Source organism: Fistularia commersonii, chromosome 3, assembly GCF_037954325.1.
Source record: "Fistularia commersonii isolate RoL2024-O1a breed Wild chromosome 3, RoL_Fcom_v1.0, whole genome shotgun sequence".
Taxonomy (NCBI): Eukaryota; Metazoa; Chordata; class Actinopteri; order Syngnathiformes; family Fistulariidae; genus Fistularia; species Fistularia commersonii.
The window spans coordinates 16,517,539-16,541,880 of record NC_141286.1 but is presented as its reverse complement, the minus strand read 5'-3'; the positions used below and the strand labels follow the sequence as shown (position 1 = coordinate 16,541,880).

Genomic DNA, 24,342 nt, shown 5'->3' with positions numbered 1-24,342 from the left:
CTCACATGTAGATGGTGGGAACCAATGAGTTCTAACCTGAGAGCAGGGGGGACGTAATTGGGCGTCGGATAACATACGCGGAAGTGGTTCTGCGGCCGTTTTTCACGGCAAACTCACTGCCAAACTTGGCTTGTTGTTCTAACAGCGTCTAAATGAAGTGTTTACCTTTTTCGGCCCGCGAAACATTTGGTCGAAGATAAAATGTCTCAAATCAAAGAGTATATCGACAAAGTAACGCGTGTCTATGAGCGGTATACCGACTATGTGAGGCGAAACCCAGCTGCTACTTCACATCTGGAAAGCACTGTGCGGACCATCTCCTACCTAATTGCTGGTCTGTGAACGTGGCCTTTTACTTATTTAATTACATTTAATCTAATTTATTATCATTCATATTAAAGTTTAGTATACCTCATAGTCCTCGATGAAGTTCGCCTCCTTCTGTTCTATGCATAAGGTTAATTTTTCTGTATCTCATACGAACTCGTTGTATTTAACTGCTAAGAAGGAGAGTCTCCTGTTTTCCCTGATTTGGAAAAAAATCGGATGTAAAATGAGACGTTATTTTCTTATCGGATGCGGTTTAGACGTGAGCACCGGTAGTCTAAATAAAAAAATAAAATAAAACCAACATTCACAAAATGATGACAACATAATTTATGTCTGCAGAGAGAAGAAATTCAAATATATCCTTAGCATATCCTTGTTATACGGATGGTTACTTTTTAGTTGTCCATCAAATTATTCCTTTTTATCATTGTCAGGTAATCTCTTCTTCACAGTAAGAGTCATTTCTTTAGATATGAGCTCCAGGAGTTTAAGTAGTTGATAAATTCAAAAACAAAAGCATCACACACACATAGACACAAACATGAACTATGTGATATGGATAAGGGTTTACTTTATTGATCCCACAAATGGGGTGATTCAATTGTTACAGCACCATGGAAGAATGTGTAGGAAATGGGTACAAAAGCTAAAATTGACTCTGTACAATACATACTTACAGTCTAGTGCAATTTTTAAAACAGGGGCCTTGCACAGGACCATATTGTCGAAATGAGTGGTGCCTACTTGCACTGTGCTTGAAAGCAAAACCAAAAAAAATACTGTCAAACTGAAACTACCGTAAGAATGAAACTGATAGTTTGGAGAAAACATAATTCATGTCTAAGAGGAAACTTAAATTTAGTAAATGGTCCACGCTTGTATAGCGCCCCAAAGCCCTTAACATTGGTTAACAATCATGCACACATTTTTGGCATCAGAGCGGGCATGCAAGGTGCTCACCATGTCAAAACTTTGACATGCAGACATTAGGAACCTGGACTGTACCACCACCTGTTTGATTGGAAGGACAGCCACTCAAAAGGTTCTTTAACACTTTGTAAAGTAGTTTATCGCTATTTAGAGTTAATAACTCTTACTATATTGAATTTTAACCCTCTCAGGCTCAAATTAAGTTGTGGCGTAATTAGCTAAGTAGCATTTAGCTGTCGCAAATCTGCAACATCTGCCTGGAGAGGGTTAAAAAGCGATACATTGAAAACTTCTTATACGTGTGAAAAAAGGCCTTGACCTCAGGACTGTCTTTCTGTCTGTCGGTCTGCTAATATGCACACAGTCTGTGTGTATTTGTGGGCCTAGTTTATAGGTTTTCAGTTTACTATGTTTTTTACTCTCTTGCAGGGCGATTTGCAGATTCCCATGAATTATCTGAACTAGGTAAGAAAGTGCAATGCTAGTTCCTTTTTATTTATCCTGTGTTATCGTGTAATTGGTTGGTATGTTTAATATTGTGTTTCCAAAATGTTCAAAATGGAGCATGTTGGTTGAATATCTAATCCAGACAGAATGAAAACAACTGATATATCCTAATTTTGTGAGTACTACTCTTTACATGTGAAACAATGGTTTTTTAAATTGTAGTTACTTTTTCCTTGTTCTTCAGGCTCCATTACAAACAACCAAATTACAACTTTTTTGCATCCTTAATGAAGACCGGGGTCAGAATCACATCTGTTAAACGAATAAAAAAAAACACTGTCCCCGCTTTTGGTGTCACTGTCAGGAATTGCTGTATTCACTTTTAGTGCATTCACTTTTAGGTTTCATTTTATATTTGTTTGGCTCTATAATATGCCCTAGTCCATTTTTAAAATGCTCAGGTTATTTTCGGAAAATGACAAAATTTGCTCTCTGATTACAGTGGGTGATAATAAATGGTCAAATAAAGGGCATTTATGATTTACACTGTCATAACGTTGAGCAGATAAAAACAAATAGGAGTAGTGCTTGATTTTATTGTTATGTTTTAAGAACATGTACTTCATGGCTGGGTGATGTGGGTGAAAAACAAGAATGAAAATATTATGACAGATTTTTAATATCAACATCTTTATACCTGCTAAAAATAGAAAATCATCAGTCTGATACTGAGCACAATAAAATCATGTGGTTTTCCGCACAGAGAGAATTAGCTGCTGAATTAATTGTAACCCTGAGTGTAGGATAAGCAGCAGAAGATGGATGGATGGATTAATTGCTGCAAGTCTATCAGGAAATCGTGAAAGCAGTTTTGGTTTCTGAATAAAGGGGTCTGCTTCACAAACATTTTTAAAAACAAATTTTGAGTCAGAAACGATGATTTGAGAAAATAACGTTAAAGCTGACTTCTTGTCAGTTTTCAGGTAAAATATTTTTCCAAATGTAATTCCATGTTTAGTCGTAGGTGCTTGCAGATGTTCAGGTTATTTCTTGAGATTTTGCAATATCTTGACTACTTGTTTAAGATCACAGAAATTTCTTAATAATTGTTTAGCCATGGAATCGTTCCCATGATATGGACCTATCAGGGAGGGAAGAGATCTGGATGCAGTTTGTAAAATTCCCAAGTTTTAACACAACAGACAAATCTTGATGTTCTTTGTCTCTTTGTCTTTTTTTGTTGCGATTCTTTAGTGTACTCAGTCTCCAATCTTTTGGTGCTGTTCAACGACAGCATTTTACGCAAAGGGCTGAGATGTGCCCTGACTGTGGTGAGCATTTCCCATAATGTCTTTGATTTGAAATGAAACCATGCCTGTCTCCGTAAGACAACCATGACCCATGCCCCCACCCCAACACACACACGCACATTAACACGCATGCACCTTGCTGTTAGACCATTATATGATATAGAGGAAACTACTGTATATATAATGCTAGCCATATATATACATATGTGCAGTGCTGTAGCAGACCAGAAACTCCCCACACAACTGAAGTAGCTCCTGATAAGAGGTGAAACATCATACGAATGAAAAACCAAGTCCAGTTGCCCAGATAAGAGTTGACAATAATTATCCATGACGTCGACGACTGAGAACCCTCACAGACATATAGTGGGCAGATAGGTCACAGGCGACTGTGTCAAATTGTACCTAAGCTTTTTTTTTTCTTGTTCAGTCCCTGTCTCAGCAGAGGATCCTCAATTGGCTGTCTGTGCTGGAGTATGTTGAGGTTTTCCTGGAGATGGGTGTGTTCAAGCTGGCAGGGGAAGTTGGTCGCTGGACGGTCATTGTGCTCATTCAGATCTTTAAGTAAGCCTTCATCCTAATGACAGAGTAAAAGTTTTTGATGATTGTGATGTGGAGCAACCATGTTATTTATGATTGGGAGTGATAACGATAAAGCTTTTCAGCTTTTTTTTTTTTTTTTTTACAAAATTTTCTAGAAGTAACTGATAAGTCAAAAAACAAAACGCATGATCATTTCTAGGAAAATGAATGCTAGGCTCAAAGACATTACCAAACAATTACACAGAATCGATCCAAAAGTCATGAAGAAATGACTAAATTGTTGTCCAGAAATTTAGATAACAATCTCCTGTACTTGAAAAGCAAATAGTAACAATCAACAATAATAACATATCAAATGATCAAACAAATAATGATTTAAAATCAGAGCCTAGGCTATAGGTAGGCCAATGATCAACACTGAATTATCAGCAAGAAATTATGTTAGTCTCAGGAAGAGATTAATTGAGAATTAGCAAGACAATTTGTACAAATCACGACAAATTTCCATGAAAAAGAGAGGGAAGCTCCCTTTTAGATCAACATGAAATAACTCTTAAAGAAGCGAGGATTAATGGGTGGTAGCCAAGCTTTGTACACCTTTTTTTAAAACAATAACAATAATTGACACAGGGCACCATAATGATCTATGCTGTCCTGTACTCCCCTCAAAGGACCTTTTTCCCACTAACATACAGATTTAGGACATAGTCTAGACATGCTCAAATGAGAAGAGGATTCAAATAATTGAACAGCCAAGCCAACCTCAGGCCTCCCCGTGCTTGTGAATATGGTTGCTTTAAAGCACAATCTTGATAGTCTCCAACCAGTCTCTTCTGTACTATCCCTCAGGGCAGTCCTGCGCATTGTCCTTCTCCTCTGGTATAAATCTGGCATCCAGACATCACCTCCCATAATCCCTCTGGATAGAAGCGCTGAATTTGTTGGCAGAGAAGGTCAGTGATCTTCTTCCTCTGGCTTTTTTTATAGCCTCACTTCAGAGGGCATACTTGATTGTTTGCGTTTCATCAGTGGTAGTTTTTACTTGTTTTAAAAAGTTATGAAATCAAATTTCACACTCATGTCTTAAAACCCTAATGCTGCAGCCTGCAGGGCCATTGAGTCCTGAAGCCACCGAAGAGTTTATAACTCATACCCACATGAAATAAAGTCATAATACTGGGGAGACAACATCACAAAATCATATTGTTCCCAAAAGAACAAGATAAACTAGAAGCCTTCTTTGTGTCTTTAGGGGCTCTTGAGAAATCTTGACATTCTTGGTCAAATTTGTAAATCATTCTGATAAAATTTAAGATCTATCTGAAACGTGGCTATCAGAAACGTTCATCTGACACTTATTTTAAGCAATCATTGTCAAATGTTATCTAATCTAATAGTGAGTTCTAATGACCTAGTTTGTGTTCAAGTTTTCGTTAGAACTCACCGTCATCGACCGCAGAAAATCATGATAAACTGTCAAAGGAAAAAAAACAGATATCCAACAAGATAGGAAAGCCCTAAAATCTTTTGCTACCCTCGTTTGGCTTTTGCTAAAATGGAAACCGCCAAAGCTCACAGAACACGAGGGAAATAGAAACAAATGGAAGGACATTGTTATATAATACATTGCTGGTATTTATATATCAGACGGGTAAAACAAATTTAAAATTCCAGTAGATTTCAAACCCTACAACACCCTTAAACAAAGATTAGTGAGCCTCATTGACAGAAAACCTGGACTCAAAAGTTGAGAATGTGGTGGATGCTGTTAAGTGCAATTATGATTGTGATTCAACATTCAATGTGTTTTTTGTCATAAGTGCAGTGTGAAACCCTGTTTCTCTGTACAATGAAATTATTTTTCTGTCCACAGTGAAGCTCAATAGGTAGCAGAAACAACAACTGAATAGAGGTTTTGAAAAAAAAAAACGCACACAAGGAGTGTTTTACAGATTTTATATTATTTTACATATACTACAGAAAACTTAGTCCTGCATGACGTTTCGAGTAAACATAGGCTGAGGATTTTTTTTTTAATAAATCGGCAAGTGAAGCAACAGCAGTCCTCTCCTTTTCATCAATCAGTGACATTTATAAGAAATGTTTCCCCCTGCAATTTTGAAGCGAGTTCATGAAAACGGTTTGAGGTTTCACTGTTGAAATCTGTTTTCGCAAACTCGTCAGTGATGTGATAAAAGCCTCAGACCTCAATGGCAGCAAAAATGTCTCACCTCTCAACTGGTGCACTCAAAAAAGTTGTCTTTGCAGTGTATTTTGTCTTTTCTCCACAGATAACTACACTGCAGAGCAACAAGATGCAAGTAACACCTTCTTTGTGGGTCAGAGATCAGGGCGTGTGATCAGACCTCTTGGCAGCAGTAAGTGTAGGATTATAGCTAAAATAATCAATAGCTCATTTTGCAAATTTCATATGATTCTTTTTCAAAACGCGGATAAGTTCACTTTTTTTGTCAAATCCTGTCTAACACAAGATCACACTTTGTCCTTTTGATCCTAAAAATGTTGAACTTTTTATATTTTTTTCATTTCTTATTTTCAACCCAAGTCATTATATAGTAGTGTAAGATATTCACTTGAAATATTAAAATCAAAATAAAATCCTAATTGAGCTGAGGGGACTTGGCACTGTGCAGTGTTTGAATATGGGGATGGAACCTGCTGTTCAGTGAGACTAATGTGCAGCAACTTTAGGTTATCTTAAAGTAAAGAGCTCGTGTCTAATTGGGACACGATCCCAATACTAAATAGCACGTTTGAACACCAGCTTTGACCTGGATAGAGTGGGATAAAAAGTGAAAGTACTTGTCTTTGAGATGGAAATGAAAAAGAAACTGCAACGCAGCAGTTGGAAACTATATATAAATATAAATATATATATATATATATATATATATTATATATATTAACGAGTCATGGATGAATGTTATTTTCATTTACCACATGGCAGTGTATTATTTCTACTGTTGTATTCTATGATGATAACTTCAGCGTTGATAGCACCTCAAATAGAGTTTGTTTTCAATTTCAGTTCCTTTTTTTTGTGTCCCCTAAATTTTTATGAAGTTTTTCATATGGTAGATTTATTAGAAAATATCTCTTTTCAAGCCTCTGGAACGTTTTTATACCACTGTCCCTTAACTTCAGATTGTATATAATATTAACTTGCCTTTATTTATTTACAATAACATGTTAACAATGGTCTCCATCCTGGACTTACTATACGTCTGTGTGACATTGCAGCCTCCTGCTCACAGGCCTGGCAGTGGGGGGCACCGACTCAGAAGAAGAAAAGGAGGAGCAGCTTGTCAGAGAAGCTCCACAGCCAACCGACACAACTGGCTCTCCAGGAGGTGGTGGCTGAGAGTGTGTACATCGCGCGTCCGCTTGTGCACTGTATCCTTCCTTGCGCCTGCATAGTTCAACATAAATGTAATTTATCAGATGTTTCGACACCACCGTCGAAATGCCTTCAAATTAGGAAGCAGAGCCGGGGAACTCCGTAGCGGACACACCTATTTCCGGGGCTGAAGTTACAGAAGCAGTCAAAGAGCTTATCAGTAGTGGGGGCCTGGGGAGGAAGCGGTCTGCCCTGGGTTCCTCAGGGCTCTGGATGCTGTAAGGCTGTCCTGACTGACAGGCCTCTGCAGACCTTTATCAGCGATTCTTTTCATAACTTATATGGACAGAATTTCTAGGCGCAGTCAGGGCGTCGAGGTGATCTGATTTGGTGGCCACAGGATCGAGTCTCTACTTTTTGCAGATGATGTGGTTCTTGTTGGTTTCATCAGGCCATGATCTCCTACTCTCTCTGGAGCAGTTCGGAGCTGAGTGTGAAGCGGCCGGGATGAGGATCAGCACCCCCAAATCCGAGATCATGGTGCTCAACCAGAAACAGGTGGAGTCCCCACTGCAGGCTGGGGAAGAGGCCCTGCCCCAAGTGGAGGAGTTCAAGTATCTTGATCTTGTTCATGAGTGTGAGAAGGATGGAGCTGGAGATCGACAGGCGGATCATAACAGACCGGTGCAGCGTCTGCAGTGATGCAGACATGTGATTGTGAAGAGGGAGCATGGTGAAGAGGCAACGCTCTCAAATTACCGGTCAATCTACGTTCCCACCCTCACCTATGTTCACGAGCAGTGGGTAGTGACTGTAGTGACTGAAAGAACGAGATCGCAGATACAAGCAGATGAAATGAGTTTTCTCTGCAGGGTGGCTGGACTCTCCCTTTTGGTCATCCTCGGAATACAGTTGCTGCTCCTCTGCATAGAGAGGAGTCAGATGAGGGCCTCTGGTCAGGATGCCTCCTGGACGCCTCCCGGGGGAGATATTCTGGGTATGTCCATCTGGGAGGAGGCCACGGGGAAGACCCAGGACATGTTTGAGAGACTATGTTTCTAGGCTGGCCTGGGAACGCCTTGGGGTCCCCCCAGAGATGCTGGAACATGTGGTGGGGGAGAGGGAAGTAAGGGCCTCACTGCTCTGGCTGCTGCCCCCGTGACCCGACTCTGGATAAGCGGTGGAAAATAGATGGGATAATTTATCAAGCAAAGCCTGATATTATATTCTTATATATACGACAGCTGCATCAAATCTGCCTGGAGCGAGTTGAGATGAATCGTTTGAAAGGTTGCCCTGCACTTTATTTTATTGGCCACAGGGTGTCACTGCAGCCAGATGCAGTCAAGTTTCAGGATGTCTTGACAGTCAAAACCAGATGTATACCCATGGCCCATTCCACAGATTCAAAAATAACAATGAGTAACTATGAAAGCAATATATTTCATACAGCTATCTATATAGAAACAAGCTTAGTGTCCTGGTTCTCGTAGAGGGCGTTCATCCTTAACCCCCCCGGATCCCAGTGCTCTGTCTTGGACTCTGTGGAAAGCAGTCATGGAAGCCGTGGCTTATATCTGGAGTTCTGGAACTTTCAAGGTAATCAGGATTCCCAGTTCTTTCACAAGAAATTGTACTCAGGGCACTTTTCTATTATGGAATAAGCATGCCAGATATTTCATATTAAGGTCCTACAATGTCAAAAGAGACTTTTCTGTTTTTGAAGAATTTCCTATGGCTTCCTCATTCAGAACAAAGACTGTGCCCAGATAGCATCTTGAATATTTTCAGATTTATATTAATCTGGAGGATGATGTGGATAGATCTCATGGATTGCCGTCATAGTTAGCTGAATTGTGTCTCGCCGAAAGGTTGGACTCGACATACAATATGTTATGTAATTTCTTTCACCTTGCATTGTCTGGATTGGTTTTTATTATGTGTTTCTTTGTTTGGTTGCCCAACATCCTTCGTCATGGTTTAATCATTTAAGGAGGAACACCAACTCAATTTCATGTTGTGATGGAGGGTGGGGTGCATCCGACCTTTTGATTGTGTAACTCAACAAATGTCTGAGTCATGTTTATAGTATGTTAAAGAAGTATTTTTGCCACTGAAAACAGGAAGTGCATACTGACAGTAAGGCTGGGCAGTGACAGATACTGGTTCCTATATTTATAGCAAAAATGTGACTTGTTGTCTGTGTAATTACAGTAATCGGAAACACACAGATCATTCCAGAATGCCACCCTCCCTTTCAACCTTAGAACACTACTGTCGGGCAATTTTCACCCATGCAGTTGTGGTCATATGATTTTTCATTGTGTTGATATTGTCTGAGTTTGCATTGTTCTTTGGTTAGCTTCAGCCAGCTCACTGACATCATTGAAGGTAGACATGTTTTCTTGCTCCCATGCCTGTTTTCTCAACAGGCACAGGTTTGGGTGATTTTCATCCTCTGATAATGATAGTGAGTATATTTTCCCCCACAGTTGTTTGTGATGCACCAATTCTGTGCCTCCTCCTGATAAGGCTAAATGGCCCTGGAATGGGTTGACTGATGATCCCAACTCCATCATTATTTATTTAGGACATGTTTGTTAACAAGTTCCTTATTTTTCACAAATTTTGGACTTTTTTCATTGGTCCCCCCATGATATTTTTTTTTTACCGTTGCCTCATTTTTTTTTAACATTTTGATCAGAATCATTCTTTGGCTGGTATATTGAGTAAAATATAATGGGCTTGGTGACTTTGTTTGCTAATTACCGGTTATTTCTTTGGACTCATATACCTATCCAACTTTTAAAATCAATTAAATTTACATGAATAACAATATTTGGTGCCAAATCGGCATGCCACATTACAGTGTGGTCGCCATGAGTGGGGTGGATGAAATCACATCACTTGTACATCTTTCAGCGTCGCAGTTATGAACGAAAAAAGATTCCAGAATCGTTGGGAGAGAGCCGAAATGAGAAGGAGAACTTTCCTGCTGCTCTACTACCTTCTTCGATCACCCTTTTATGACAATTACTCAGAGTAGGTGACCACAATGCTCAACACCACTTTCATGGAATCCTCATAGTTAACAATCATTTTGGTGTGGAATGGGAATTTCAAGGTCTCTGTTCTATCTTCACCTGCAGGGAAAAAATAATTTTCCTGCTGCGTCTCCTGGCTGATCATGTTCCAGGAATTGGCCTCATTGCACGTAAGTTGGCTTGTTTACCCTCTATGGGTATTAACCATAGATATTCAGTTATTAAAATAAGGCCAACTGCTAAAAAAGACACTGTAATGGATACGAAAACTAACAAGTTGGTGGATTAAAACTTCAGTGGCTCCTACAATGAAGTAGTGCTGAAAATACGATGATGAAAACAGTAAGTATATATTTTTAAAACATTGTTTAAAGATTTGAATAAAAATTCAAGAGCGCAGATCAAAAAAGGCAGAGATTAAATTAGGCAGCACAACCAAGGTACATTGAGGCCAAATAATAAAGCAGAAAAATTCTTGAAAAGGTTCAACCATCAGATTAAAAGTCAAATCACTGGATAAGTACATGACTTTGCAAGCAGAATGGAGAGAGAACCAGGTCTTTACATTGAGGACCAGGAGAGTATCAATAAAGAATATTTGTTTGAAATAATGATCTACTTTGAATTTCAAAGGGAAATTACCTTGAAAATTTGTGAACTTCATGGTTTAGGCACATCATAAATGATAAGGCAGTAAATTGCAATACGCACTCTGTAAAAAGGATGTATTTTGCAAGAATAACTTGTTGCTGTTATGTTTAAGGATTAAAATGTTAGCAAGAGGGGGAAAAAGCCAAAAATCAACAGTCATTGACTAAACAAGATAGCAAGATGTTGCATCAAAGTGATATTAGAAATAAACTGTCCTGATTGTTCTTTCCAGGAAAACAGGACTTATATTTCACAAGTGTTAACAAATGTGAACAGTGTCTGTAGTGAAAACACGTCAAACTTGGAACTTTTTTCCAAGCTGATTAGAACTATGGATAGAGATGGCTCCAGAACTCTTCCAAGTGCTTTAATTTCTATGGCTGTGGATGACTAGCTTGTAACGTTATGGGCTGTTTTGCTGCCCAGGCCCTCTCATGGATTACCTCCCCACCTGGCAGAAGATCTACTTCTACAATTGGGGCTAAAAGCTGCTGGATGTGCCACCTGCAGCTCAGCACAGACGCCAACAAGGTGGACCTCAGGCCAGGAGACGAAACTTCTGCAGAACCAGATCCAAGGACACTGAGGATCACCGCCTCCAACCGACAGCAAATACTGTTGTTTTGTTTTTTTTTCATTCAGATTATGATTCACGGTTTCAGAGTTTTTGTTGATTCTCGGGTAAAAATCAAATCGCATTTAACTGAGAAAAGCAGAGTTTTGGAAAAATCTGCACACCAAAAAAATGCTCCAAAAAGAAAAGATGATTTTTACACAACACAAAATACTTGCATGCATGTTTCAAGCAAAAAATAGGCTCTTCCTCAGATGCTTTCCGGAGATATGTGTTAAGCACATATAACGCATATCTCTGGTAAGCACATATGAAAACACATATCCAGATATGTTAAGTTTGTAAAAATAATCAGCTTTTCTATTTGGAGGATTTTTTGGTGTAGATTTTTTCCAAAACTCCTAAGTCGAACTTTTTTTGGATCCAGCATCCATCCCTTACTGGGCAGTAGATGTGTGTGTTTTTCATTTCTTACTATTTAACTGGGAAATGGCATTAATAATTAGCAGGCACTCACCTGGAAAGTAGGTAAAGTTTTCTTGAAGTCAGTGAAACATTGAAAGCAAATTAACTAAAACAACCCTCTAAAACGATTTAGAAGGAAAAAGAATTCTAAAAACATCATCTAAATTCTAAAAAATGAACAAGAAATTCAAAAAAAGTTTAACTAATTAGAAAAAATAAATATGAAAGCTTAACTTAATTGATAAAACTATCTGGAATTTATCTGTAAAATTAGCAATAAAGACATTTTTTGTTTTTTTTTTCCCACAGCTATTATCTCTAGATACAACTATATCTTTAGAGATCAAATGAGGAACTGTCATAGTTCCGCAGAAAATAAGTGAAATGTTATCTTTGTTTTTGAGAATATTTTTTGTGTGTCTATTAATTTAAAGTACACCATTTGGCCACAGTTAGAGTTTAGTGGTCCTTGGTGGTTGGGGTATCAATATGGAGTATCAATCATTAGTCTTGTCTTAAAAAATATGGGTTTATTTTTCCCTTCTGTGATTTTTATCTGTATCTTCAATTTACCTGACAAAATAGTAAAACATCCTATATCAGTTGCAAAACAGAAGAGCACACAAGGGGGCACCTGCGTGCACACAATCCAAGTTTTTAACACAGCAAATGTGTGAGTATGTATGTGGGAGTCAGCAAGGGCAGAGCAGATGTTTTCAAACTTTATTAACATACTGATGGTGTTTTTGTAGCCTACAAATAAATAGTTTCGAACTTTCACCCAGATGTTTGTTACATGGTGGCGAGTTGATGCTGGCAAGGACTAACACAGGCAAGGCCACGCCGGAAGAGTAACGCTTCTCTTTTAATATCAGTGAAAGAAAACAACCAGTCACTTTAGAGACCGGTCATCTAATTCGGGAGAAGAATGGGGGGGGGGGGGTGTCTACCGGTAATACAGAGAAAGTGATGGGATGAAGGTAAAAAAAAGGATCATCACTGTGGTTCAATTCAGCATTCAGCATGCTACCAGTCTTGTTTTCAGCTAAACAATCAAGACCCATCAGATTGAAGTCCCGGTAGTGATTATAGTCACTCACTTTCAGACCAAACCATCTTGATTGTTACATAACTGGCCATCATGGTAGGACACTGACACATCATAGAAAAATGTAAACTGGAAGTGCTGACAGGAAGGGAAAAAAAGACAGCTTTTTTCCGGGTAAAGTTGGTTAGGCAGACCCCAAGATTCCACCACCAGAAAATGGAGATGCATAGTCAAAAATGCTTTATGCGCCAGGAGTTGGCATGATCTATCTGACAAGGAAATTGATGCCAGGAGGTGGCATGATCTATCTGACAAGGAAATTTATTTAGTTTAATATTTTTTTTTACAAGTACAGTATCAGGATTCTAACACTGATACCGCTGTGCATTTAATCTAATTTGACTGGAAAGGGTTTTGTCTTGTGCGCACCCTTGATTCAACTTTTTTCAAACAAATAAATAAATCATAACTGCTTGGACAGACTTAATACTTTCATCCAGACGGAAACATACAATTCCAAGCTCACAAATAGCAGGTGTGGCAATAACTGGGTGTCGGTGCTTTTTGAGAGGACTAGATAACGTGTAAAACACATTGAGCTGGACACTTAACGCAACCCTGGATTCTTCCAAATTATCGCTCAAATATTTACTGCACCTTTTCAATCACAATAAAAACAAACTAAAGAGATAAGCATAGAGTATTATATCAGTCAAAATTGATTTATGTATAAGGAAGAAAATATAGTAGAACTAAATGGCATCCTTTTGAAAATCTAAGACTCCCCAAAAGACAGTCTCATTTAGAAAAGACAACACCGTCGGAGGGTGTCCTTTAGGAAAATAAAAGTCTGCAAATGAAATGAAAATATCTCACTTCTGTTAAAGTCTCTAAAAGAGGATGAGTGAGATGAGCGGACCACTTCCTTTCCTGTGTATCTACTCTGCTTCACTTGCCACCTAATCGTAGGGGTGAGTCAGGAGGCTGGTCATCTCTTTCTGCGGTGTGACTTGCCCATTAAGGTGCCTCAGTAGGAGCCGTAGCGATCCTGAGGAGGGCGGTTACAGGTTAGTTAGGGTAATCAGAGGCACAGCACTTTTCCCTCCTCTTTTGCTGATGGCTCACCTGGATCGAATTCATGACTCCGTTGGCGAGCACAGCCATCTTGCCGGCAACAGTCTTCACGCCCTGTTTGAACTGTGCGATGTCCGGCCCGGAGGGGAGCACGCTGTCCAACCCTGATGCCCTTGCTGATGGTAGAAGAAGGGAAAAACAGTGGTGAAAAGTCTTGATGGAAACAAATAAGGAAGTTGGACACATATGCAACTCCCACAATACTGAAATATATCAATATATATCCAACAATGTCTACAGAAGGGGTGGCAACCCAGCCAAAAAAAAAATACCATCACAACAAATCAACCTCCGCATCCCCACAGTGACAGCAACTTAAATGATTATCTACTAAACAGTGTTTACTGGTATCTTCTCACCTCTGTTCTCCCAGTAGGACACCTGACATGAGTCTTAGCTTTCCACAATCGCTTTTAGGCCTGGCCTGAATTCAGTGACTCATTCATGTGTGTGTAAATGAGAACAGAAGGGTTTTTTTTTTATTTCGTTTGTTTTTAATCAAACTTATTAGTGCAGGGAAGAAAAAAGGCTGTTGCCTATGGCATCCAGTCACTGACCTTTGGTTTAAAACATTTTTTTCCTTGCAAATGCAATAACTTTTTCTGTAAAAATCTGAGAAGAATTTGAAATGTATTTACATTACTTAGCCCTAACTTGCTAGATAGCATTGAAGGAAACAGCAGTATTGTATTTAACAATTCTTTGTATAAATTAAACAAAAAAAAAAAAGTACTTAATAATGTATAGAGTCCTGCCCCACCCCCTGTCACAGGAATGAAAGCAATGTCTTCTTACCTTTGTGATCACTTCCATCTCCAAACAGCTCGGCAGAGCTGATGGAGGTGTTTCCAGACAGGGTCTCCAGTCTGGTCTTCGCATCATACTGAGGAGGAACGACACAAATCAGCACATTATCTTCACCTGCTCATAGGTCTCCTAAAGTCCTCCTATATTTTCTCTATCTAAAGGATTCAACAAAATATACTGTTTCACAGTTTCTGTAGAATATTTTTCTCAAATGATGAAAGCTAGCAATCAGTCATAAATGAGGAAACTGTATGACATAATTGATATAATTTATTTTCTTACTAACTGTTAAGCATTCATCTTAGTATTTTACTTACTAACTTTTCTAATTAACTAACACTAATCTCTTAGGATTCATAATTAAATGTTAGTATTGCTTCGGATGTGGCTGTTTCATGTCATATATTCCAGAGCTAAAACCGTTACTGTAAATACTAGATAAATACGGAGTTGAGGCTGTGGCTTGGAAGTTCTATTGGGTAAACCACTTTGTAGTGCTTTATCATGTGTTGTTTTTTTTTTGATTATTTAAAGCCCTTTGTGTTACGCTGACTTGTGGTTTGATTCTAAAAGGGATAAAACATCTTCCTTACAATTTAGTTCACAGGTCCTCTTCTGTCATCAAATCAACATTATTCCTAACAGGCTTCCCAAAAAAGACCAATAATAGTGCAGTGGACGTCAAGGATGGGGTTTTACAGAGACAGGAGACCTTCTTTAAGACAGGATGAGTTGACAGGCTCCACCTTGAGCCAAATGGTGCAAAGTAAAAAAGACGTTCCTCACCTCTGCGCTACTCTCCCGACCAAAAAACATGTCTGAGGAGATGGCTTTTGCATTGGCAAACTTCTGTCTGGCTTCACTTGACTCTGACACTGGAGCCGACACATCAGCTTTCCTTCTGCTAGGAAGCCTTGAGTGTGCACAGAAACATACTTCAGCTTACTGTAATCACTACTTAAGTGACTGACTGTGTTAGAATGCAGCTCGAGGTTAATACCTCTCTCCTATGGGCTGGATACTCGAGATGGTGACCTCCTCCTTGGGCTCCTCTTTCTCTAAAGCCCAGGAGGCGGTGAAGGATGCTGTCCCCCCCTCAGTGTCCCACCGGGATCCAAAACTGTCTCCAGCATTAAATGGATTGTCCTTGTATCTAGAACATCGAATGGTTCAGTGAGCTACGACTAAACTTTCTGCACTGAATTAGACAACGCTTCAATGCATGTCACATGTACTTTGGAGGTCCAGAGGTGAAACCCGGTTCATCAAACATGTCCAGTTTGGAGCGAGAGGAGGTCTTGGCTCCGACTGGAGTTTCCTGCTCAATCACCTGCATCTCTGACATCACTGAATGAGACACAGCACTGGGAAAAAAAACCCACAGAGACGACATACAACTTATGACTACAGGTAAATGAGACCACAGTCCAGAACTGCATTTTCAGGATCACCTTGTCAGAATACAGAATCTCATTATCAGCTCACGGTTTGAAGTTTTGTTGTGTATATTTTCCATGCAGATTGCAGGAACCTTAAGTAAATTCACAGTGTGATGCAGCATTAAGTCTGTATAATGTGAATGCCTCTAAAAAGAAAAAAGGCCTTATGAAGGAAGGAGCGCTTAAGTGGAGTCTGTGTGCAGGGGTTGAAGTTTCTGTTGAGATATTACCTCCTGTTGCCAAAGCCCATGCCCAGTCTCTCAGCCTGCTCTCTCTTTTTGCCTTCCAGGTTCTGAAGCTTTTTCTCCTCGATCTTCCTGTCAATTTCCAGCTCTTTGTAGGCCAAACGCATTGAAGCCACACTGCAACCACCAGAACATTTGACATCAGTGCAGAAGACCAGAGGTTTCAAAAGTACTTTTGAAGAGATGGGATCTATTTTTTTGCTTATCAAACATGATGCAGAAGGTTAAATAATAAAAAGAAAAAAAGAAAAAGTACAAACAAACCATTACTCATGTGGATCACATTCATATAATGATGAAATTCAATAAAAGACATGACTATGTGGATTACTAACATTGACTCCTCTGCTTGTTTTTTGGCCTCAGCAGCCTGCTCCTCTCTCAGCTTTTCAGCGACTTGCGCCTGTTTTTCCACTTCTGAGAAGCTTTTACTGCTCACCTTTTGAGCACCAAGGCCTTTCTTTGCACCCAGCTGAACCAGGAAGAAACAGGTTTGTTAACATTGTAGCTCGACAGTCCAAGACCAACTGCTTCTTCTACTGTAAGTTGACAGGAATCTTGTACTGGTTCAGAGTTAATGAACTTACCCCTTTCTTGGTAGTCAAGGGCTTTTTTTTCCCTATGATGGATGGTTTAATATCTATAAAACAAAATTTTGTTCAGAAACCACAACATATTTTTATGATCAAGTCATCTCTTTAAACATTGATAAGATCAAATTTGAGCTTGGCATCAATTAAGCTTTGAAAACTAAATGAAATGTCACGTTACCACCAACTGAAACAATACAGTTTTACTATATTAGGAACAACTACTTTTGGGGTTATAATGTTATGGAGCACAAAGCAGCACAGCATTTAAATCAACTGACTCGGGAGTTTGACTTGACTGTGTGGCAGCAAAGACAAAACATTTAGCTCTCATAGTCTGTCGGTTTTCTTTCTGCTTCATGAAGAATGTAATTACGTTGACTCAGTGAGAACAAGAGTCTAAGTTACTGACAGGAGACAATTCCCCATTCAAGACGCCTGACTAACAAATGCTGTCATTGACGTCAGACCATATTTCACGGTTCTGACAACACATGAAGGCACAGACTCAAAGGTATGAATGTTGATAATGATGCTTGATGTTAAAAATAATACCATTTGTCTATCAAAGTGTGCCCAGCCGACAATTTCAATATCCAGGTAATCGAGGACAAGCTTCATTAATGGCAGTGCTGCTCAACAAAATCGACAGTGCGCAAGCCATCCTCAGTAAACTTTTTCTTCTGGCATGAGCACAGAAATCGGTCTGGAAGGCAACTAAAGACCGAAGAAGGTTCAATAAAGCAACACAGCCATGCGTCTTGAGCACAAGCAGCCAGTGCAAACAACAACTGTGGCTTCACATATCACCTTTGGGAGCAAATCCCTCCTGTGTAGACAGGCGCATGGAGTCCTCTATAGGACAGGACATACAACATACCACAGTCACATTCCAGAAGACTCATCATTTCTGTGAGCGTCTCTCTCAAAATTCCGGAGATCTGACTGCACTCTTTGCCAGATTTGTGTCAAGAATACTCAAACATACATACAAGATAATTATTTTCTTCTCAATGTAGGGGCTAGTTTGTACTGGTAAGTTGACGGAGTTATTCAACATAGGCATCCTTTCCCCGATACCAATAGTAGTCTGTCTATTACCAGATGCTGAACCATCTCAACTGACTCTTTTTCTATATGAAAGAGCTGTGACTCCATACCAAACTCCCCTCAGGTCTAACTTACTTACTTACTTGTTCTAAGGTCAAGATCACCCAGCCTGTATCACTTACTAATTTCAGCTGCTTGACTCTATGATCTCTTTTTTTCCTCCACTTGATTTCATGAGCTGATGACCATTGGTGAGATCTTTGAGATGTCAGTCTTCTTGAGCACTTTTTCAGCAACATATAGCCTCACCAGCAGCATGTATTTGCCTTTCAAGCAAACATTTCCCCTTTACTCTTAATTCCAAACACCATGAGATACTTGAAATCTTTCCAAAATACTCTTGAAATTCACAGGAAGCATTCATCTGTTTTCCGGAAGACCAATGCCATCTGAGGTCATCTTGGCTACAAATACCCTGGTTGAAGATAACATTGACTACAAAAAGCCCTGAAAAACCCAAAAGCCACTTAAAACTTGTTTGATGTTGTTGTTTATAAAAATTGTCCTTTTGGTGGAAGAGAGGACACCGTTTTTTTTTTAGATATGCCTATGGTAATTGTTTGTGACCAATTTTTTTTTTTATTCAACAGACAGGCCCAAATAAAGTTTGGAGTAATAAAAGTTTCCAATGGAATTAAGCCTATGTTTGTGTTCACAGAAGGGAGATAGTAAAAAAGTAGAGAAATAATGGAATTAGATGATTCATAGTGCGTGTAAAGAAGCAGCACAGACGTCAAGCATACAAAGGACAATGCATCTGTCATCCTTGAGGTCACTGCATCGAAATGCCAGTCTCTCTATTCACAGAGTTTTAATCTGAAAGACTCACCCATGGAGGCCTTTGGTGACGTGCTGAGACCATCAATACTCGGCCCTTCGTCTGGTTCTGTAAAGAGATCGACTCAGCATTTTCTCAAAAGCTTGTTGAAGTCTAAATGAAGTGACATTTCTAACCAGTTTCTGAAATAAATTGCAAAGGTGGTAGTATTAATCAGGTTGGAGAAGCACAGTGAGTGCATAGAATCTTAACTATCCTATCTACTGTGGGACCATATGCTAGAAACCATGGTGCTCAGATTTTACTTCATTACTATGAATGATATTGCGGGTAAGAAGACTTATATCAAGGCGATATCTTGCTGATTTTTAAGTAAATAGAGACAATGTTTTCTTGGTATTTAGAGGTGAGGGACTGACATATTATGATGGAATTTCCTATGATTTGTCCTTGCAACTGGGCCACTGGTTACTGGAAATTGGTATTTCAATTGGCAAGTGATAACATTCCAGAATACAGTCTAAATTTGACCATATAAAATTTTGATTCATATAAGTCAAATGGTGACAGGCATGTCATGCTTGTATACTTCCAACCCTCTGTAGGGACAAATGGTAGGGTTTGGGAGCAATGAAAAGTTTTAAAGCCCCTGATAATCCCTGATACATGACCAAGGTGACCTTGATTACATTATCGTGATGTGTGTCAACCCTTTTACTCAAGGAATAAAATGCTTTTTACAGACTGACTGAGGATCCTCCAACAAGTTAAAATGTTTGTATGCAAAAAAGGTACATTGACCTAATGAGCGGACTTGAATACAGAGGTCTGTTTTACTGACGTTTGTCATCCTGGCTTTTGATTGCTGTATCCATCTGCTGAGAGGTGACAGTAGCTCCATTCTCCTCAGGCTCCGAGGGCAGCATCATGTTCCAGTCATTGGCAGGCTAAAAGCGCAATGAAAGAAAAATCTTCTAAATTGCGAAATTCATAAAAAATAGCAACATTCTTCGTGTTTATAGAACTGTTCTCTACTTATTGTAGCATTCTTGTTAAAAATCAACAGAAAATAGTTTGTGGTTCTTCCAATAAAAATATCTCTGTCTTCGATGCGATCTACTTTTTCTGAAAAGCAAACCTGTGTGTGTTCTGCAAAGAAGTCAGTCTCCTTCTTCTCAGCGACAACAGGAGTGGCCCCCGCAGAAGAGTCGATCCACAGCTGTGACGTGAAGACATGTTTATCAATGTTATACCGGTATACAGAGGATTTCAGGGTGTGAGTTTTATCTTGAAAAATATGACTTCGGATCATCTGAGACTGGGATAAGAGCACGCCCTGTGGACTCTGAACAAGATCTGCAGACACTGGTAATTCCTTACGCAATGTTTCAATAAGCCAATAAACAAGCTCATTTACATATAAAGTGAGGGCTAACTGCTGAAATGAAAAATCACAATCAAATCTGATACATCAACTCTGTGAGGTTGGGTATATAAAGTAATTGCAGTTTCATGACATAGTATTATGAGTTATCAAAGTCCTCAACAAAAGCTTAAAATCAAAGACAGCCGAACAGCAGATCACTAAATGACTTAAGAGCTCATTGATAACTCATAAGAGAAATGAATGAATATATAATTCCTCAAAGCTTGTAAGAAACTGTCACTTACATCTGTGCCATACTTGGACAAAGCAGCATTGGCTTGCTGGCGGATCTTCTCCCTGTACATCTGGGCTGCACGACTGTTATACTTTGCATTGGTGTCATTTGTAGAGCAGCCATGCTGGCGGAAGAATCCCATCTGTGAACACAGAGGTGGATGGATTTTACCAAACCAATCCAAACAAAATGGCTCTACTTAGGACACAGGTAGATGAAGACAGATATTGTTTAATAATGTCAATTATTGCAAAATATTGTTCCCAAATGGGTCTAAGTCAAGCACTGACTTACCGCATTAGCATTACCTCCAACCTGCATACATCTGAGTTGAAACCAGTTCCAGTTGGAATCCAGCTCAGTGGATCTGATTGAACAAAAGTTAATTCATCACAACTTAAAATATAGCTAGAAATAAATTCTTTATCTGAATCGACCTCTGACCAATGATTTTAGCTGCACAATAATTACTTTTAAAGTTCTTTTCAATCTGTATTTTTATCCTTGTTTTCAACAAGTTTGAAATAATTTATCAATCGATTAAGACTGAAAGATGTAGAAGTGTACCTGATGAAACTGAGATGTACTCCAAGTGAGCGGTGGATGCCAGAGCAGTCGATGCACAAGAATACCCCATACGGAATACTTGCCCAACTGGGGTTTTTGGCCGCACAGTCAAAACATACCTGTGCAGGAACAGTATGTACCTTCAGATAACTGTCATTACTTTGGTAACTTTAGTAACTTTTCATGAAATCCTATAAACATCATGACAAAGAATGGTAATTAAACAGTTCTGTGGTGGTTTGAAGCTAGGCCTTGCTTGCATCACTCACCTGTTAGTAGTTCCTATGTGACTCAGACCATTTTGAGTCGGTAATTTCAATGTGTTAACCACACCAGTGACAGTGACATTTTCTTTCAATTTTGGACTGTACTTGGAAAATTAAATTGAATAGCTGAATGACTACGAGTGTATCCAGCGAGTGCACACCTCTGCTAAAATCCCTCTTATAATTCCTAATAGTCTACTGACAGTTTCCAGAAATGCCACTGCATATTTTATGTCTTTGGGTGTTTTCTTTTAGAATTATAGGAATCATGTCAAGCCCTAGCATTTCTTTTACATATAGTAATAATAATAATGATGATGATAATACATACTTTACTAATCCCTCATGAGGAAATTCGTTCACTGCGTATAACCCATCATGAACCATGGATGAACCAGGAGCAGTTGGCTGCTATCCGTCAGTGCCAGGGGGAGCAGTTAGGGGTTCAGTGTTTTGCTCATCAACACTTCTCACCTCTTCAAGGAAGAGGTGGGAATAGAACCAGAGGTGTTCAGTTCCAAAGACGATTGCTGTAACTCCTGTGCCATGCCAACCCCAAATTAGTAATCTGTTACATGAGCATTAAATGAATAAAAGCAGCATAGGGGTGACATGGCAGACTGGTCCCATTACTGAGGTTGGCTGGAACCCAGCTTGAATAACACCAAAGACATCATTAACAAAAACTGATTAGTTTGAAGGGTCGCATTCTACTTTCAGAGTCCAGGTTCAACTGACACACAACTCGAAATTTGACTTATCACACAGACTTACTGCTTCTGCCAAAACTGAAAAGACAGTGCCGAAAACAGTGTACTTATCTGTGGTGTTGAGTGTAAAAAAAAATCTCCTTTTGTAATTTATCCTGAAAAATATTTCTCTAACCATAGCCAGTGATTTGGGGGTAACTCTAGTCACTTGGTAAATTAATGGCTTTTAATGTGTAAGGATTAATTCTTAGTATAAATGGATTTCATTGTTTAGGAAAAAAAAATACACAATGACAAGTGGTATTTGTCACCTTGCAAAAATTTGTCACCATATCATCATGGACAAACTTACTTTAAGAACAAGATGGTTGAGACACTCCCCAATATTTAAATGTTGGACTTTGTCCAAGTTGTGTCTTACAGTAAAAATATAAATAACTACTATCATTAAAAAACATTGTACCAATAACATACTATCAATTATACATTTTCAAAATGAAAATTTAACCCTACTCTTAAAAAATGTGAAGTTTGAGAGGGACTGAATATTAAATTGCCTTAATAAAATGAAAGTTTGAAACGCAATTTAACTAATTTATGATATGATACATATCATAAGAATATAGAATATGGGCTTTTGTGTGACATTATTATTTTATCATTCATTTTCCAAACAAAAAAAGGCTCAGGAATTATTTAGCGGGGTAAATGAAAATTTATCAGGAATGTGATGAAAGCGTATGGACACGTTTTGGGCCAGGTGAAACTCTAAACTCTCACTCTGTTACCCATAAAATTGAGACGTGCGTTAATAATCGTTGAATATAATAATCTATTAATGTTGATTTCACTTTTTTGCGTACATGCTGTAAAAGGTAATGGGACTTCGCATTCTAAGGTAGGAACAAATAACAGACAGACGGCATGGACGTCTGACGTTCGACATTGGGTACAGACAAACCTCACGACTTGAAATTTTAACGCCAACAATGTTGCGTATATTATGATGTTGCGGTTTAATGTCAGTCTCTGAATTAGCTGGCGTATAATAAATTTAACGTCTTTGCTTTGGCTTTCGTGGTTAGCTCTCCCAGCATAGACAAATGGTATACGTGGCCTTTATGTTTGCCTGTTTTACCGGCAGCTAACATCAGTTAGCTATTATTAGCTGTTTGACCGTGGAAGCCGGGCCTTGCTACGTGACTAACCAGGGATACCAACTATTGTCAATAAATCACACATCGATAAGGTAATAGAATTTCATTCGGGCAATATTTCTTGTTTACCTTGTTAGTCGGAATGGATCTTAATCGTTTGAAAATAGTGAGAATTTCAGTCTTGTTTGGTTCCGTAGCCATCTTGCCACTCGAACAATTGCCATAGAATGACGAAACTACGGATAGTCCCGTGTCCAAATCCAACGTACTCGCCACATGTTCATCCAGAGGGGCAGAGTGGGACTGGACTTTTCAGACTGGCTCTTTGGTCAGAATTATATAACATGTAAAAAAACACTCAGTTAGTTTTTTTTGTTTTTAAAAATGGTAATACTGTATTCGGCTATGTCCTGTTGGTTGACATAGAATTATCATCTTTATCTCAATGTTCAAAATACAGTTCTGTTTTCATCATGGTCTATCTTTCACCAACATATCATCCGTAGGTGAGGGCATAAGTGCCACTGCTTCATCCTCGGGTAGGATTATTCTCATCATAAACTGCCTACGATACAGATTATGGTGTGCACTCCTCATCTTTGTGATTTGTCCTTTGTGTTTCATCCTACTGATTTTCAGTTCTGAATAAAATGCAGGTGTTACTATTTCACTGCACAACCCATTGCTGCAGCCACTTATGATGTACTTTTCTTTACGCTATTAAATTCTTTGCTGGCTTTGATAATTGTATGTTGTATACAAGTACCTTTTTGACATATTGCTTCAGTCAAACGGTCTACTTTTTCATCTTCATTGACATCACAACCTTAATTAATAAATATTAATCATTATTATTACTGTTGTTGTTATTAAATATTTTATTTAAGGTGCCTTATTTGACATCAGACAGACATACAAATTACATTTGTAAAAAAAGCAATGCAAATGAAAACAACAAAACTGTTGAAGTAGTAAAAAAAATTGAAGACTCTTTCTCTAGAAAACAGTTTCTCACAGAGCAGAGCCTGATATTCACTGGATTGTCATGGAAATTTTTGGAGGCTTCTTTAAGAAAGTTGGTGAATAACATAAAATGGTCAGAATGGTCTTTGGATGTTTATTTTGAGGCCTCAAATGGTACAAGTCATGCAGAGCACAGAGTAGTCTGCAGGAGAGTA

At 38.8% G+C, this 24,342-nt stretch overlaps 2 protein-coding genes across 3 annotated transcripts; one reads left to right on the top strand and one right to left on the bottom strand.

Annotated features, from left to right (window-relative positions):
* Positions 1-72: 72 nt before the first annotated feature.
* On the top strand, positions 73-12,431 carry pex16 (peroxisomal biogenesis factor 16). The gene is made up of 11 exons (XM_086143841.1): positions 73-334; positions 1,690-1,725; positions 2,962-3,038; positions 3,448-3,581; positions 4,410-4,513; positions 5,852-5,938; positions 6,822-6,974; positions 8,445-8,517; positions 9,841-9,960; positions 10,068-10,132; positions 11,040-12,431. The coding sequence occupies exons 1-11, from the start codon at positions 202-204 to the stop codon at positions 11,096-11,098; spliced, it is 1,041 nt and encodes a 346-aa protein (XP_085999967.1). The 5' UTR covers positions 73-201; the 3' UTR covers positions 11,099-12,431.
* arfgap2 (ADP-ribosylation factor GTPase activating protein 2) lies at positions 12,362-23,416 on the bottom strand. Of its 2 annotated transcripts, XM_086143840.1 has the most exons (17): positions 23,294-23,399; positions 21,032-21,150; positions 20,759-20,831; positions 20,475-20,606; positions 19,942-20,022; positions 19,645-19,750; positions 18,855-18,911; positions 17,726-17,770; positions 16,913-16,965; positions 16,661-16,797; positions 16,311-16,442; positions 15,877-16,005; positions 15,642-15,794; positions 15,428-15,554; positions 14,630-14,717; positions 13,826-13,950; positions 12,362-13,748 (listed from the first exon to the last, which is right to left on the bottom strand). In XM_086143840.1, the coding sequence occupies exons 1-17, from the start codon at positions 23,363-23,365 to the stop codon at positions 13,728-13,730; spliced, it is 1,650 nt and encodes a 549-aa protein (XP_085999966.1). In that variant the 5' UTR covers positions 23,366-23,399; the 3' UTR covers positions 12,362-13,727. The 2 variants fall into 2 exon arrangements, with proteins under 2 accessions (XP_085999966.1, XP_085999965.1); XM_086143839.1 differs by lacking the exon at positions 17,726-17,770 and having other exon boundaries at positions 23,294-23,416.
* Positions 23,417-24,342: the final 926 nt, after the last annotated feature.